This window comes from Hesperophylax consimilis, chromosome 21, assembly GCF_061612785.1.
Source record: "Hesperophylax consimilis isolate HC1 chromosome 21, BYU_Hcon_1.0, whole genome shotgun sequence".
NCBI classification, from domain to species: domain Eukaryota; kingdom Metazoa; phylum Arthropoda; class Insecta; order Trichoptera; family Limnephilidae; genus Hesperophylax; species Hesperophylax consimilis.
Window position 1 is genome coordinate 28,331,911 of NC_142856.1, and position 18,414 is coordinate 28,350,324.

At 34.9% G+C, this 18,414-nt stretch overlaps 2 protein-coding genes across 2 annotated transcripts in view; both read left to right on the forward strand.

Annotated features, from left to right (window-relative positions):
- The window catches only part of LOC149413822 (putative RNA-binding protein EIF1AD), a 214,070-nt gene that overhangs the window by 20,049 nt on the left and 175,607 nt on the right, over positions 1-18,414 (forward strand). The window lies entirely within an intron of this gene.
- Positions 1-18,414, forward strand: part of PolG1 (DNA polymerase gamma, catalytic subunit tam) — an 80,578-nt gene that overhangs the window by 19,688 nt on the left and 42,476 nt on the right. The window contains exons 13-15 of the mRNA XM_089644724.1: positions 210-527; positions 1,850-2,030; positions 3,596-3,712. Of these exons, the coding sequence (XP_089500850.1) occupies positions 210-527; positions 1,850-2,030; positions 3,596-3,712 (616 nt within the window). The remainder of the gene's footprint in view (positions 1-209; positions 528-1,849; positions 2,031-3,595; positions 3,713-18,414) is intronic.

The following is an 18,414-nucleotide window of genomic DNA, read 5'->3' on the forward strand; positions in this document are numbered from 1 at the left end:
TCTATTTATTTCAATTCATTAATATATATGTTATAAAAAAATTAACCCATTTAAGGCCGGAATTTCATGTAATTTAAATTTAAATTAATTAAATTAGTTTAATGTTAATTTTTTTTTACTCATATTTGTGTGATTTCCTGGGTAGCTGTTAAAATATACCATTAAACATTGTAATATAACTGTATTTTTCAATTCTTTTCCCCTGATAGGAGCTGGCCAAATGTTCGCTGAGCGCCTTCTCAAACAGTTCAATCCTTCCATGTCCGACGGAGAAGCCAAAACGAAAGCCCAAAAGATGTTCAGCACCACAAAAGGGCGGCGCTACTACCGCCTCAAGAAAGAATACATCGAAAGGGTTTTCGGTAACGAAGACTATAGGCCAGAAGAGAGTGAAATGACCCTTTTAGGCTATCACGCGACCAAAATAGCAAAAGCAAACGGATTGCCTCTTGATGAGATGTTTGATAAACCCAAATGGAGAGGTGGTACTGAATCTGATATGTTCAACAGACTTGAGGAAATAGCTGGTAAGCATTATTTATTAAGAATTTTTTGGCGATAATTTGGCATTGGCGATCATAATATAAATGGATTTATCTTTATCCTCTTCATATTTCTTGCAGCCATTTGTGGTTTAAACTATCAATAGTCTTTTATTAATGTACACATTGGACAGAGAGGGTTAAAATAAAACAAAAGTACAAATAAATATCAAGAAAAATATATACCAACTGTCCAATAATAACAAATCAATTTATGTATAAAAATATGTAAACACAAAAAAACAATAAAGTCAAGTTTAGTTATACATAACAAGAGATTCAAGAAATTTTGTTCTGGGGGATATCGCTAAATTCTGCAAAGAATTGATCCAGTACAATTTCGTTAAAACATATTTTGACATATTCTCTTTTTAAGCAAAGGCAAAATGATACAAAGACAATTTTAGGTAGATAATTAAAGGTAAAATAAGACACAGACGTCACATTTGAGGTGAAAGGTTCTATTGACAGAAATTTAGAAAAATATGAGTTTAAGCAAACTGTGCGATATTCGCGTAGATTATCGACACATGGGTTAGATTATAAAAGTTATAATCTAGGCAGGTATGTGCCTAAGTAAATTAACGCTCTGTTCGCTGAACCAAAAAGATAGGTATTCGCAAATGTGACTTACGGAAGAGTTGGTTGTGATGTTCGATGATATGGTTCTTTTGGTAGCGCTCGTATGGTGGAGGTATTCACAGGCACTCGTATAAAATTTCATTAATTATAACTCCAGATAACCTTCGAATTCACACATCGGTTCTTTTTATCGGTACGGTGTTTTGTTAACTATCATTAGATTACGTTGTCGCTACAGCGCCGGCGGCTAGATTCCACCCAAAGCCACACTGCGCAGATTCAAACCAGTAAAATTTGAATCCTAACCTCCTTATTGGTTGGAGCGAAAAAAGCGTTCAGCGTCACGAAACTGACATGTAAATAAGAAATGAAGTTAAATATTATAATGGATGACACAACACTAAACAGACACTTTCTCACAAGAGGTTCGGAGAAGGTTAAGTTAGTTGTCTGGAAAGGAATATGGAAACTTTCGGAATTTCTTAGTAGACGGTGATTTATATTAATTTTGATTTTGGCAAAGAAAAAATAAATTTGATATGATTTTGGTCAGTGTTTCGAATTTCATATATTCTAAGCGTTTCTTATATCTGGTAAGCAGTGTGAAGAGTTTTTATCCATTATAAATAGTTTTGGAGTTCGAACTGTTGATCAGCAGTTATGATGGTCTCATACCATCACAATCAAAAGGTTTCACATTAATCTTTCTTTATTTTTATCTTCAGGATCAGAAGAGCCCCGTACTCCATTTCTAAGCTGCCAGTTAACCCGTGCTCTGATGGCAGATGAAGAACTGAGGAAGAGGCATTTGCCAACAGCTATCAACTGGGTGGTCCAGTCTGGTGCTGTAGACTTCTTGCATTTGATGCTGGTTAATATGGCTTGGCTAACTGGATCCAAAGCACGGTAAGATAATATGTTTTTATTTGTATGGAGACAAATAATTATGCTACTTCCTTTATAGGTATTATTGTTATATCTATAGCAACGAGAGTTGACACAAACGTAGGATTCACACAGTTGCATTACTTTTATACAGCACTAGTGGACCCGCGCAATGCTACACTATTGCTAATGTCTTTCTCGGGCATCACGACTTTAATTCGACTGCAAATCTCATTCCGGTGCAGAGATAGTGCGTTAATTATTCCTCAGGCGTCCCCTACTTCTTCTAAGAATTCAAACCACTCTCTAAACACTCCTGGCACTAATAAGAACAAACTCAAACAAGCGATATCAGTCGACTACTTTTCAAGTTTTGCGAGCGCAAATATATGCAGGCTGAATTTTTAAATATAATGATAGATATTTCAACCGGTCGGTGGCTGAGTTGACATCGCTTTTGGGTCCCACCCAGGCGCAGTGTGTTCAATTCCCCGGTTAGCTAAGTCGTCCATCAGAACACAAGCAACATTTTCTGCTTACTCTGGTGGTAGTGGAGATTTTCAGGTTATTCGTAACCCTGGAATTCGTAAATCGGATTTTTAAAAGTCGTATATACCTACCTAAATGCCTCTACTATCAATGTATTTGCAAATGTGCAGTATATTTTCAAAATACGAGTTGGTATTACCTATTGACAAAATATATTTGAAAAATACACTTTATACATTATTAAAATAAATCTAATTATTTCGTTTCATTAATAAATAAATAATTAAAAAAATTAACCCATTGAAGGCCGGTATTTCATATAATTTTTATTTAAATTAATTAAATTATTTAATTAGTCATGCATGAGCAAATATTCATTTTAGAAATATATTATTTGTGTAATCTTCGTTACCTAGATATTGGCCGAATCTTCCTTGTTCCCGTACAGTGCAGTAGCTGGCAAGATGCCCATATTGTCAGTTTTGGGGTAGGTGTAGGTGATGTCGTTCTCATTGGCGTAACCCATATTGTCCCTGTAGTCGAGATCGAGACCGAAGTTGGAAGATGCCTCGGAAAATTGGGAGAGACCTAAAATTTTACAAGTTTTTATTATGAAGTCATTCGAAAGATTAAATTTTCACATGTATGTGAAGGATTTCAATCAAAATGTGATTATAATATTATGTAATCAGTTGTGCGTAGACTCCTGTGCGGTATTCACATAGTAAAAAATAAAAACCATGACCTACCCCCCGCTCTTCTCTCCACGCCCCTTTCCCCCGCCCTTCTCCATCCCCTACCGACCCCCGCACCTCTCCACCCCGCCCCTCTCCCCTGTACATCTTCCAACTCACCCCCCTCGGCCTCCCCTGTTCCCTCTCATTGCAACTCGCCCTCAACATCCCCCCTTAGGAGCAATTGGGACTCTTGCGGGGTGTTCATACGATAATAATATTTTTTTGTTTAAATCCCCACCCCCTCATATTAATTTTCTTCCATATGAAGAATTAGGAAACAATCTCATTTTTGGCACAGTCTACGAGAGATTATGTGTCCACTCAATCGGTTAAATAATTTGTTGTTTTATTTTTCCACAGATTCTGTCTTAGTTTCCATGACGAAGTGAGATACATGGTGCAGGAGCAACATCGTTATGAAACCGCCCTAGCTTTGCATATCACCAATCTCTACACCAGAGCATTCTGTTCCAAAAGGTAAGTTTTCTTACTTTGCCTATTTTCAATACTATGTTATCTCCGTCGTTGAGATTATTTTCAATGTTAGTTTATCTGTTTATTTGTCTTTTTGTGTGTCTCTATCTGGCTGTTTGTCAGTGGAGAGGTAATACACAAACAAAAAAATGACATGACATATTATGACTATTAGACAGACCTAGACAGCCAATTGAAATTGCGCTTTCTGTTTTCCTCTTTCACCGCCTGACATTGTGTATGGCCATTTTAGAGGAACGACTCCGTGGTCTTCTTCATACAAAACATCAATTTGTATTTGAGGCCAAAATACTTAACCAGAGACCAAACTGAATAATATTTTTTTAATCAAAAGGTATAGCAAATATCTAGTATATATGCTTTTTTATTTGTGTTTTAAATTAGAAAATATAGGCCATTGAGGAATTCAATTTTTCACAATTTTTGAGGTAACTTTGACAATTTTTGTGATTAATGATAATTGTTAAAAAATGCCCCTACGCCCTAGGAAGGACGAAATCGAAATGAAGCCGCGTCTTTTGTCTTCTCCCAATATGAACTATTACAAACAATTATGCAGTGATTAGTGTATTGTTATAGTGATTATAATACTTTTTGTTTTAGAATTAAGTTTTTTCATTTGGACATCTGGAATAGTTTTGATGGCGTTAGGATTAAGTTAAATATTATACTAATTTGTATGTTAGTGATTTATACCTAAGTATCAGTATGTTAGACTAGATAAGCAGTTCGTAGAAGGGAATGGCCGACACAGGTGTCGATGAGGCTCGCTATCCATCACATCGCCAACCCTTCGGTGGCGCAAAGAGGAGGAAGGAACTCGAACAATGTCGAATTGGTACGTGGAATATTAGAGGAGGTATGGAAAGAAAGATGAATGAATTGTGTGACACGATGGTTAGCAAATATTTGGACATACTTTGTGTAACAGAGAGTATGAAAAAAGGGAGCGGTACAATGCAGCATAATGATAGGCTCGTCATTTGGTCTGGGAGACCAGATACAGAGAGGGCTTGTCAAGGTGTTGCAGCGCTACTGTCTCCCAGAATGATTGAATGTATGTTGCAGTATGAATGTGTAAGTCCGAGAATAATGTGGATTAGGTTCAAAATCGGTTTGACAAGGGTGTTTCTTGTTGTTTGTTATGCCCCTGTCAATTCTGAGAGTGACGAAGAGAAAGATGATTTTTGGACTGGTGTGAATGATGTGATGAGACTGAAAAATATTAATGAAAGGATTATAATGGCAGGCGATTTGAATGGGTGGGTAGGAATTAGACGTGACGGATTTGAATCGGCCTTAGGTATGTTTGGGGATAAAAGAACGAATGACAACGGGAACAGAATACTTGAAGTATGTTTAGAGTGGAACCTGTTTGTGTCCAATACTTTTTTCGATCATAAAGGTATCCACCAATATACGTGGGAAAGAGGAAATGAGAGGTCAATTATCGATTTTGTAGTAATTGACTCTAGGTTGAGAGCCGTTACCGAGGACACGAGAGTTTTCAGAGGGGCAGAAGTTGAAACTGACCACTTTCTGGTGGTGTCGAGAGTAAACCTCTTTCGCGGTTGGCGCTCTAAAGTGAAAACGGTACTAACTCCAACAAGAATCAAAATAGAAAAACTACAAAACGATAATGAGAGAAGTAAGTATGTGAATTGTGCAGAGATGAGATTGAATGAGAAAAAAATGGATGGTCTAAGCATAGACGAAACATGGAACCACATAAAAGTGAGTCTTTGTGAATCTGCTAGAGAGGTGTGTGGAATAAGTACGCAAGGTAGAAAGAAAGGTGATGCATGGTGGGATGATGATATTAAAGCACTGGTCTCAGAGAAGAAGAAAGCATGGTTATGTCTGATTGCGGCTGGCAGTGCTTCCAGCGAAGAGAAGGATCGAGCGAAAGAAGTATATAAGGAATGTAAGAAAAAAGTAAGAGTTGGAGTGAAAGAACGAAAGAAACGCCTGGAAGAGGAAGAAGGAATGAAAATGACAAACCATTTCCAAGAAAACATTAAGTTGTTTTGGAAGGAAGTCAAAAGGTCCCGGTGTGGCCCTGAAACCGGAAGCATGAAAGTAATAAAATCGAAAGATGGAAAAATGTTGACGAATGAGGAAAAAATAAAAGAGAGATGGATGAAGTATTTCGAGGAAGTCTTTGAAAGCGAAATGAGTGACAGTGATTCTAGCGGCGAATCAGATATGAAAGATGATGGACTGAATGTTACCGAAATTAGCATGGATGAGATAGAAAGATCAATTAAGTGTATGAAGAATGGTAAGGCTGTCGGTTTTGACAATATTGCTGCTGAATATTTTAAAGGAGGTAGCCGTATAATTCTCACATGGTTGTGCAATCTTTTTAACCAATGTTTAAAGGAAGGTTACACGCCTTTAGATTGGAGAAGGGCAGTGATCATGCCATTATACAAAGGTAAAGGGTCACGTATGGAATGTGGGAATCATAGGGCTATTAGCCTGCTAAGTTCAGTTGGCAAGCTGTATGGTAGAATTTTGATTGAAAGGGTAAGAAAGGAAACAAAGGATAAAATATGGGATGTGCAAGGTGCTTTTATGAGTGGAAGGGGGTGCATGGACCAGATCTTCTCATTGCGTATGCTCACCGAGAAGTTTCTGGCAAAAAACCACAAACTCTTCTGTGCCTTTGTAGATCTACAAAAAGCATACGACCGAGTCGACAGGAAAAAGCTATGGAAGGTGTTGTCCAAGTATGGAGTGAATGCGAATCTGACTCAGGCAATTGCGTCTCTATATGAGGGAAGCGTTGCATGTGTTAGGGTGAACGGTGGTTTTACGGGGTGGTTTGATATCACAAAAGGTGTTAAACAAGGCTGCGTAATGTCACCGTGGTTATTCAATCTATACATGGATAATTGTATGCAAGAATTGAAAGATGTGGGATTGGGCGCGAATTTGAGTAATCTGAAAGTATGTTGCCTGTTGTATGCTGATGATGCGGTGCTGATTGCTAATAGTATGGATTACCTGCAGTCTCTCGTGTCTAGGATGAACGAAGTATGCGTGAAGAATGAGTTAATGATGAATGTAAGTAAGTCTAAAGTAATGGTGTTTGAAAGAGAAAGTACGAAAACAGTGTGCAATATAGTTGTGAATGAGGAATACTTGGAGCAGGTGGATGAATTTGTGTATTTAGGAAGCATGTTTACGAGAGATGGGAAGGCTGACAGAGATATTGAAAGAAGAGTAAATGCAGGTAACTCCATTAATGGAGGACTGAACGCAGTTGGCGCTAACAAAAAAATGTCCAAAGAAGCGAAGTTAGCAGTCCACAATGGAGTGCTGGTACCTACCCTGATGTATGGAAGTGAGGCATGGAACTGGCAAAGAAAGGATGAAAGTAGATTGAATGCTGTTGAAATGAGATCCCTGAGGCGTATGTGTGGTAAAACCATGTATGATCGTGTGAGGAATGTGGATATCCGCAAAGAGTGCAAGGCTGATGTAAGCGTAATGAGTAAGATCAAGAAAGGGACGCTTAGATGGTTTGGGCATGTAGAGCGAATGAGCGAATAAAGGAGTGTAAGGAGAATATACGATGCAAATGTGAATGGTAGCAGAAGTCGGGGACGCCCGAGGAAGACATGGCACGACCAAGTGAATCAGATACTTGAGTCGGGCCATGTCAAGAGTCAGAACAATAGAAGAGTATGTATGAGACGATGTATGAATTGGAATGAGGCAAGGAGTGAGTGCCAAGACCGAGTTGTTTGGCGGTCCGTCCTCTCTGCCTACCCCTGCGGGAAACGGCGTGATGGTTAGTTGGTTAGTTGGTAGTTGGTTAAAAAAATTATTAGGTGTTTTCAATTACCATGTTTTACATGCTACAACTTTGATCGATTTAAAAGGCTTTTTATTGGTACATATCTACATGCACAAGCCATTGTTTACCTGAAAATGTCGTTATTTTATGGCATGTCATGTTATCCAACGATTACATCTTTTGTGCTTCACAAGGATCCAGAAGATTAAGCCTGGATGAAAAATTATGTCGTTTTGGAACTAACATTAATTTCAGTATATAATTTAATTTTTTTCTTTTTTTTTGAACTTATTAGATTTGCTACATATAAATATGTTACCATAAATTAGTTTGTGTGTTCATGTAAAGGATGGTAACCAACATTTTTTTTCCCATTTTTCAAGTTCAATTATTTTGTTTTAAATCATATTACCGCAATGAACATAAATTTGTATTGTCATAATAAAAAATTAAAACAACTCTTAATTTTTCTATGATCTATGTTATTTTTATGTATCCAAAAATTTAAAATGCCATATCTCAAAACATGTTTTTGTCAGTTAATATGGTCTACACCCGAACAACTCGTTTTAGAATTTGAAACACAAATAATTAAAGTAGCACGTATCCATACTAGATTTTTGCTACACCCTTTATTACTTTTATAATAAAGAGCACCCTGCTCCTTCCCTCTGAGTGTGCCACTGATATTTCATATTTAATTAATCTATTCACTTGAAACTTCATAATCTAACTACATAGAAGTTTTTACGAATTTTATTGGTCTTTTTTACCAAACTCTCTGTATGACGAAAATGGTCTGCTTTGAACCAAATATGAACATTGGAAAATTAGAGATTAATGATGGTCGGTAATTATTGTATCTTAACGATGCATTGTAAATATTATATCACGTCATGATGTGATGTGTATTGTTGATTTTTGTTTGTAGATGAAGTAGCACTTTATACACAATGGTGCTTATTTTGAATAGCTTGAAAATGCAGGCATTATGAAACTTTTTTGGTTGGCTTAAGGTTTTTTTGGGTAAACCACAAAAGATTCCCAATTGGTTGAACCAGTGGTGTTATAACCTTGGGGTTGTGAGGAAAATAGGGGAAACAAATGAGAATAAATAGAAGAGAATAGGTGATTAAGAATAGATAGAAGAAAAGTGGATGATCTCGGCAACTCAACTTCTTTAAATATTTTTATTTATTTAATTATTATTGAAGTTTCTGGCTCATATGTTTGCCTCCATTTTAAACTCAACCAAATGTTTTTTTTATTGTTGATTTATTGAAATATGCATATGAAATAATGATATCATTGCGTGTTATCTTCAGTTTTAATAGCTAAATGGGTGTTTTGTTCTATGGCTTGATAATTGTGAATCTATATATGCCATAAGGATAAATATTATAAAACATGTTGCCAGCGCTCACCATTCTAAAATTTATGCTGATTCTCTGCCGTGTAAGCTCTATAGCAGTGATGAGAACACGCAGCCCGTGGACTGCCTACTTTGTGCTACCCATAACTTTCCGGTACGGCTCACTAAGCTAAATAAAATATCAAAAAATTTAGACTAAAATTATTCAATGGTTTCTGTTCTGTTTTGTAGTAAACTTTAGCTTTTGATCAAAATTTTGAATCAGCCACTCCAAAGAATAAGCCCTTTTTGCAAATTCTAAGTACAGAATTTTGTGGTTCGACCTTAATTAATTACGAAAAGGTTTCGTGACAAACTGTCGTGTCTATTTTGAATCAGTTGCCCAAAATTGCAAGTACAAGGTAAAGCAAAAGTAATGTAATAATAGTAATATAAAAGTAATTCACATTATAACATAACTTATGCCCCATCTTGTATTTTTCATATATTCAGATATAAGTAATATTTAAAAATAAAAATCAAAATAATTTCTCGAGTTTATGATAATTTTATTACAAAATCACGGTTTTACAAAATATAAATTGGTTTGCAACACAACCAACTGCAAAGTTAACCATCTCAAGCTGTATGTGCCCTATCCCCTGCGGCTTGTGAACAAATTGAAAATGGTTAAATTAGTCCTCAGGTTAAAAAGGTTGACCATTACTGCTGTATAGTTACAAATATAATATTATACAGAAAATTTTATTGTTTTTTACGTAGGCATATTGCAATTGGTAAGGTTTTAAGTATTCGCTGATAATAATAATAATAATAATTTTTTTTAAATTTTTTTTTTTTTAACGATAAATTAATGTTTAAAGACAAGGTTTTGTGTATAGCGTAAAGGATAACAAATAATTATAATTGTTAGGAATAAGTATTTATTATACTGTCGATATTTATTTATTTATTTATTAACTGGACAATTTGTATAGCGCCGCTTTTGTGAGATATCACCTCAGGGGCGCTTTACAGTTGATGCAGGTATTACAAAAAATATAAATATTAAAAAATAAATAAACTGAATTTAAGTTAAGTAAAATGAAGTACAGAAACAGGTGACACGAAGATAGAAGATGGAGACTCTGCAGCAAGAATCCCAGTTGGTGAGGAAACTGGTCCAGCTGCTGCAGCGAAAGAGTCCACCGCGTCCACCAACAGTGCCAACACGAGGTTCGTCATCCGTCCAGGTATGTGTCTGCTGCTAACAAAGCGCTGACACAATATCCTCTCACAGATACCAGACCTTGGCAGCACCGCTGTGACGTTCGACGAAGATAGAAAATGAAGACTCTGCAGAAAGAGTCTTTGGTGGTGAAGAAACTGGACCAGCTGCTGCAGCGAGAGAGTCCATCGCATCCACCAACAGTGCCGGCACGAGGTTCGTCATCCGTCCAGGTGTGTGTCTGCTGCTAATAAAGCGCTGACACCTCAGATAGATAAAAGACCCTGGAAGCACTGCTGTGACGTTCGGCTAGTCCATCATTCATCTCCATGTAATCCTGTTCCTGGTGATTGTTGAAGTGGTGCATTCTGCCCGCAATAAAAAGTGACGGGATAATAAATTACCCTGGGCTTAGCAAAATACTTGCTTTCAGAGTTTCCGAGAATTCCGTTGAAAACATCTGGGGTGCATTTACCGATCGACGTTCGTTTCGAATATCGAATATTTTTGAGCAAAATTTCAGAATATTCACTTTTAAAACACTGCACTCAAATCACGTATTATATATTTCTAATAACTGGTTGTTAAATTTATTTTTATTTAAGTTAAAATTTTATTTGATTGATTTTAAAAATAAGGGAAAGGATAATTTAAAGGATTTTGCCTCATTTCCCTTGAAACTACAAAAAAAACACAAAGCGCTTGGAGGACGTGTTGGGACGCGTCCTGCTGCCACGAAGGGCGCTATACTACTCGATAGTAGTTAGTCAAGTAACAGCTGATATACTAGTAAAAGGTAAATATTACATAGATAATATAGTATCGTAGATAGAGAATACAGAACAATAAATTTATACTTAACATAAATTCTTACTCTAGTTAACCCCTCAGGCTGATTTGTTCGGTTTTGGGAACAAACAACTATTACCCGCAGATTCATTTTGTTCTCTTTTGGGAACAGTTCATATTATGATCTCATAGAAATCGGTGTGTCTCCCTTACTGTCATAGTTACAAATACCTAAACGATGTTAGAAGGGGAAAAAACCACGCTTTATATTCAAATCTAGAAGTTAACCACAGAAGAATTTAAATGTACACCTCTATCAAACCAAAGGTTCCCAACTTAATTTGAGAAAAAATGATGAAACTGTGTTGAAAAATGTAAACTTTTGATTAATTATTTTGTACAAAACGGCACAAAAGTGAGGTGACAATAATATTTTTAACACATTTGTCTAAAAAAATGTGTATTTTTTTTGGTTACATTAGTTTTAGTTTAGTTTAGTTTAGTTCCGTGTTTAGATGAAAAAATGTAAGGTAAGCCATTTTTTAAACTTTTTCAAGTTTGTCTTATTTTTTTTTAAAAACATTATGTGTTTATTTCTAATAATAAAATATAAAAGCTTATTTCATCATCTTTCAACAACACTTTTTAGTTTTCGGATTTATTCAGAAATATTCAATTTATTTGGATTTTATTCAACCCTTCAGGGCTTTGGTATATTGACCGTTACATTTCATAAATATGCTGTCAGAAAACCAGAGAATTTGTGTGTATTTCCGATTCTCAATAAAATCCAAATAAATGGGATATTTCTGAACGTATCCGAAAACTAATAACTGTTTTTGCAAGGTGATGAAATACGCCTTCAAATTATAATAAACATTTTTTTAAATATTAAAATTTCGAAATCAAACTTAAAATTTAAAAAAATTAACCTTACCGTATTTCCGTCTATACACTGAATTGAAAAAATATATTTTATTAGACAAATGTATTATAAACATTACTGCCACCTTACTTTTCTGTCGCTTTATATAGAAATAATTAATAAAAAATTCACCAAGTTTCATAATTTTTTCTCAAGTTGCGGTCGGAATCTTTGGTTTCATAGAGGTGTACATTTTGATTATTTTGTAGTTAACTTCTATATTTGAATGTAAGGCTTGGTATTTTTTCTTTCTAACACCGTTTAGTTCATATTTCTAACTATGACGGTAAGGGAAATACAACAATTTTTTATGAGACCATATGAGCTGTTCGGAAAAACGAACAAATACGGATAATAGCTAAATTAATTAATTAATTGAAAAATGGTTATTATTCTATCCAACACGCGAAGTTTTTCTATTCTATTTTGTGTTTTAAAAAAAAATTTCCACTCATTGAATCTTCACAAAAATGTGTGTGCAATTTGCATTTCACCCAGTTTCGGATTGTTCGATTCTTGGCACTTTTCCAACAACTTTACTGTTTGCCTTATGAACTTTTTCTTTAAGTTCTTTTTTGGTGTTTGGCACATTTCCAACATTATTGCATTTCATTGGTTATCGGAGGATTATTTCCAGTTATAAGAATAAAAGACTTATTATTAAATTACTTGCAAGAAAATTTCAAAAAAATAATATTGGGTTAGTGCATAGTTTGTAGCTAGTTTGTTTTTTTAAATGTGAAACCGCACAAGAGACTACTCCCAATCGTCTGAAGCCTGTGAGACTATGGCATCCCCAATTGGGGTATGTTGTGAGGGTAAAGGTAATGGAGAGGGAAAAGAGATGGGATAGAGGAAGCCACCAAATACGGCCAAAGCCATTTCAAGCTACGTTTAAATTCTGAATGGTGGTCTTTCACCAGGGTGATACTGAGAGTATCTTCCACTATGAAACGTGTCTTAAATATACGTTTATATTATTTCAAACGAGTAAAAAATGTGCGTTGGCGCTTAGCAGCTTATTTTTTAATATAAAATAAAATCCACTTACATCATCTTCTGGAATGGCGCCTTTTCCGTATTCTTAAAAGTTTAAAAATTTCGTCCACACCTACTGTACATATATGTACATATAATTTATCAAAATATATCCGATTAATGATAACCGTTCTAGCCAAACACATGGAACTTGTGTATTTGCAGTACCTCATTGAAAAACTAGACTAGCCCAAAGGCATATTAATTTTATTGCCCCTAAAATTTACAACACACTTATTACAACTTTTAATGAAACATTGTTACGTTCAAAAATAACATAAAGAATTGTGATAATAAGTACTATAATACCCACACACGGGCTTTGCCTTTGTGGGATTTTTTGATACACACTACATTGTAATTTTATTTGTATAACTGTTCATTGTGTAAAAATATATCAAAATTTTCAATATATATATTTTTAAATCTCTCCTTTGTCGAAACTTTCCATATTATTTAAAAAAAATGTTCACTTACATTCCCTTTTGCCCCAAACCATCATGCACACAGTATTATTAAATAATGAATACCTTTAAATGCATTTTTACAAAAAAATATTAATGAATTTTTCTTCTGAAGACTGCCATGCGATGGACTAACCCATTTCTTAGAATTTAAAAATGTCACTTTAGTATGTCGTCTTCCCCACTGTGCAGTAGCGTTGAAGTGTCCATTTTATTTACTTTTACGATAGTCCCACCACTGTGTTACTACTTCCTTCTAGGACTAGCACCAAACATCGATGAAATCAAAACATCGATGATTCCATGAAATCGATGTTTTGAATGCGTTATTTTTTTAAGCATTGTCATCGATAGGTCATTTCACAAACTTACGGCCCCCTCCAACTAATCAAGAAGTGGACTTTTTTTCTTTTTATCAATGATAGTGTCGTTTTCAGTGTTGTAACTTGAACGAACGCTAAGTTAATTTACCCTTAGCGCAAATCTCGGAGAACTAGGCACTACTCAATAACAATTCAACCCCATTTTTTTTACTGCGCTTCATTGCCGATAGAAATAAAAAATATATAATAATTGCTCCTGTATTTAGGTATTACCAATACTTTTCCATCATCATTACATCCCAGAATTCCAAAACCAATATTTTTTATTTATAGAAAATTTATAAATAATAATGTAAGGATTTTGTAAAGCTGTCAGTGCGATCGACCTACAAAAACCATGTCGTTTTCATTACTACGAAATTAGATGTCTGAACTTTATAGCTGAGCGAATCATACCGAGATTGTGCATTTAAACTCAATTTTTAGTCATAGATTGATTTATGAAAACGGTCGTTAAATGTTTTTTGTTACTTTCGTAAGAAATGCCTAGTATTTTGTTGAATTTCTTTTCGAAAATCCTTTGGTATGATTTTTAGCACCCTTTTAAAACTGCCTTCTTTTTATATTGTTTACAAAAATATCAATGCAACTAAGCTTCTGCCTTTACCCTTTCAAAAAAGTAATATCTTTCTCGTGCTCATTTTGAAAACATCACCGTTTTTAAAAAGCAATTTCCGGAATCGTGGCTTTTGTTTGGCTAAGTCCCTTTGGAGATTACGTTATTAGGATTATTCTTTGGAATCCTTTCTTTTATTTTGTTTCTAATCAAAAATATATCATACTCGTATTTAAAAAACAATTTCCTAGGAAGCTTCAATCATTTTATGGCGTTCTGTTTGTACTACCAGGCCTCACCGAGTCTCTACAATTTACTTACCAATCATTGAAAAATGTGGAAAAAACATTACTGTCTTATTTTTTGACGAGATTTCAAGAATTTATTATAATGCCAACAGATTTATGTTTGTATGTAGGCGATCAATTCATTTTGATGTTATTTCATAATATCTTATTGCATGGTGTAAGCTTTGGATGTTAGCATCGAAGTTCACGTTAACAGTTTCATCCTTGTTTCTCACTATTTCCCTCGGGAATCTTTACTGTTTATTACCAGAGTGTTTCTGTATACAAGATGCGCGGCGGAACTCTTTCGTTCCGTCATAGCCAAAACTTAATGCACTGGGGTGGTGAAAATTTGAAATATTAGCAACCCGGCAATTTTTCTAAAGTAGTTAAATTTTGTAGGTAATCCTATTCGCACTTTTAATAAGAAAGCTTTACAAAGACGCTTACACGACAGTTCGTAAAATATATTAAGATTATTAATTTATTTATATATATATATGTGAATGCCAGAAGAAGTCGGGGACGCCCGAGGAAGGCATGGCACGATCAAGTGATACAGATACTTGAGTCGGGCCATGTCAAGAGTCGGCGGTCCTTCCTCTCTGCCTAAACCTGCGGGGAAACGGCGTGGTTGTTAGTTATGTAGACAAGTCCTTCCTCTTGTTTTGTATATAAAGTGTGCAGAATTTTATCAGTCTCGAAATAAAACTATAGATTTGTATACATATCAAATCCGTCCGCCCGCCAAATAGATGTACACTTACAGAATTACATTACAATAATAAATGTAAATTACATTATTTGTCGATTCTCGTTGCTTAATTAATCATTTTGAATTTGATAATATTCACGTGGTAAATGTCGAATTCAGGCGTTCAAGTTAATTTAAGATCAAGATAAGATTTTTCCGAGGGGCATTGAAGGTAGATTAGTTCTGCATCTCGGACCAACAAAAACACGCTCTTGTAAAATACAACACAATTTTTTTTTCTAAAATTTCGGAATTGATGATATGACAGTTCAAGAGGTTATAAGCCACTATCAACAAAGTAGCTTTCCGTCTACTGTTAAGACTTTTCATACCCAGAATTTCAGTTAAGTCAATAAAATTAAAACATACACGTATAGTTTAGGTTCCATATTAGCTTTCACAATACCGAAAATGTTATGTAGGCGTACATAGAACTGCGCAATCGATTCCCAACAAAATAATATAAATATTCTATTGGTCTCTATTTTGCTCCCTTTCTCCCTCAATAATTTGTGCTTTACTGCTGGGTAGCCTCCAAACTTGTTTATTTCGTCGATCTAGCTACTTTTAAGGCGAATTTGAGATTTAGTGTAAAAATGTTCGCCGGTCGGCAATAGATTAAGGGCGTGTAAAAGATGCCATGCAACTACCACAGATCCTTCTATACTCGTTTGGTATATTCATTCAATTCTATTATTTATTCCTTTCGGGTGCCATTGAACGAATAGATTCGTTCAACGGTTGTATGCCCCTTGAGCTATATATCTTGTCCGTTGCCATTAGGTTTTTTGGCGTATTCAATTTGAACCTCTTTTCTTGCTCCGTTTCCCATTCCTTTCTTTTAAGACCCCTGCGGGTGATGGGTGATTTCTTTCGATCCGTTTGGATTCAATATTGGTGTCTTTTTTATTGACGGACCATATTTTGCATCCATAAAAGGAACCCGGAAGCACGCATTTTTTGAAAAGTTGCATTTTCGGCGTATGGAATCAAATCATCGTATCAAATACGAATAAAGAAATTTCTGAGGCTAGGAAATAAGCGTGTATCAGGGTGAGTGAAGTGGGATAGCATAAAAGGGGCAAGGAGTATGACACCAAACGATTACTGGTCTAAATTTGCATCGTTTATTATTATTTCATATTATTATTATAGAATTTATTGTTTTGCTATATCTGTTTAGTATTGAAACAGTCTTGTGATTATTCCACATCCCAGTTCCTATTCAAATTGTATTTTCCTTTAGTTCCTTTCCTAAAAGTAGAACCTACCTTCGAAGAAATATGAATTGAAAAAAGAATACCAACGCCAGTGTTATTCATTTGTTACCAACACATATTATATCATTTGTTTTATGATTCGAATTTTCTTCGTAGTTGAAATGCAAGTTAATTCGCTGCTCGTATCAATAATCTCGTGAAAAGTCCATTAAACAGTGCAAATATCATCGCCAAGTTCAATATTCTCGTGTGGGGAATGTAAACAGACTTCGTGTTGCCAAAATCTATCATTAATGGTGATTGTATAAGGTGTTAGAAACTATAAGTGACCCATGGAATCTTCAAGAAACCAGCAGGACTCAAAAGAAACTAACATCACCAGGTAAAGGCTTCCCAAATTGCCCAATGACACCTATTTTCAACACATTGAAATTATTTTTTGAACTGATATAAATAATATTATTGGCCTGTCTGGAACATGGAGACTAAAGGTATCGGAACATGGAGACTAAAGGTCCTATATTTATTTCTTGAGCGTAATGGTCTTGCCAATGTAGTTAATTAATAAAAGAAACAGGAGGGGTCCTAGGTTCGATCCCCGGGGAATCCTAGAGATGGTTTTGTATTTGTGAGCAAGATGGTGTCCGTAACTGACGACAATTGTGTAAGTAGCTAGCCACAAATGCGAGGAAATTCTGAGAAAAAAACCGATGTAATCAATTAAAATATATATATATATCATGGTCTCGACTTTCTCAAATTCTTTTTCGAAGTCTATATGAATCACATTGACGTGCACAAAATTTTCAAACAACTTATTAATGTAGGTAGTGAGATAGTAGATATTTATAGTCTTATAGTATTTTTATAATTTTTTTCCTTCAACGTGCCAACTAGACAACTCGATCGAAAATTATTTTTATTTACAACGACAATGTAAGGACTGCGTCATTTAGAAACTTTAGATGATTGTACTTAGATTGCACGTAGATGGCAATGCTGTCGCAGAAATTATAGATGTGTTCGATTGAACGGAATATAGTTGCAAGAAGGCTATAACATACCTAAATAATGAAAATAATAATTCAGGTTTATAATAATAATAATAATAATAATAATTGGATAATTTGTAGAGCGCCGTTTTTGTGAAAAATCACCTCAAGGGCGCTAGTGTAATTAAAGGTTCTATATAATTTTAAAAGCAAATTTTACTTCATGATTACTGTTCCACTAAATTATGTATATCATATGTTTGTAAATGCCCGTAAGGGCGTATAATATAAATGAGTAAAAATATTAAGGCGGACATTATTTTAAATATAAAACGAAATAAACGTGCAAAATTTCCACATAAGAATATAGTTACGTAATGTAATAAGTTATTACATTATTAATAACAGACAACAGATTTGATGTCAAATAATGTCCGCCATCTTAAACTGGACGAAAACGGTACCAAAATAGAACATGTCCATTTTTTTCATCCCGAATCCATATCAAAAGACGGTCCATATACGAAAACCATACGAAAAAAACATCGTTTTTTTTCCATTTCACCATCCTCTTAAAACAATTCTTACTTCGTTTTAATTTAATTACCTAATATAAAGACTAAAAAAACCACTACCAGATTTTGAAAATATTTCGTTAAAATTTATATGCCTACGGCTAATTTTATCTAGTATTTATAATCTAATCCGCCACACTCAGTGTTAGGGCATATAGCCGATTATTATTTACGATTTACTCCTTACCTACACCCATAACCGTCCGATCGTCACCAGGAGACGGAAAGTACCTTTTTTACCGCGCAACCGACCATAGGTTACGAGTTCAATTGGCCGTGAGTTTTTTGTGCTTCGGAGTGAGCAAAGAGGATACCAA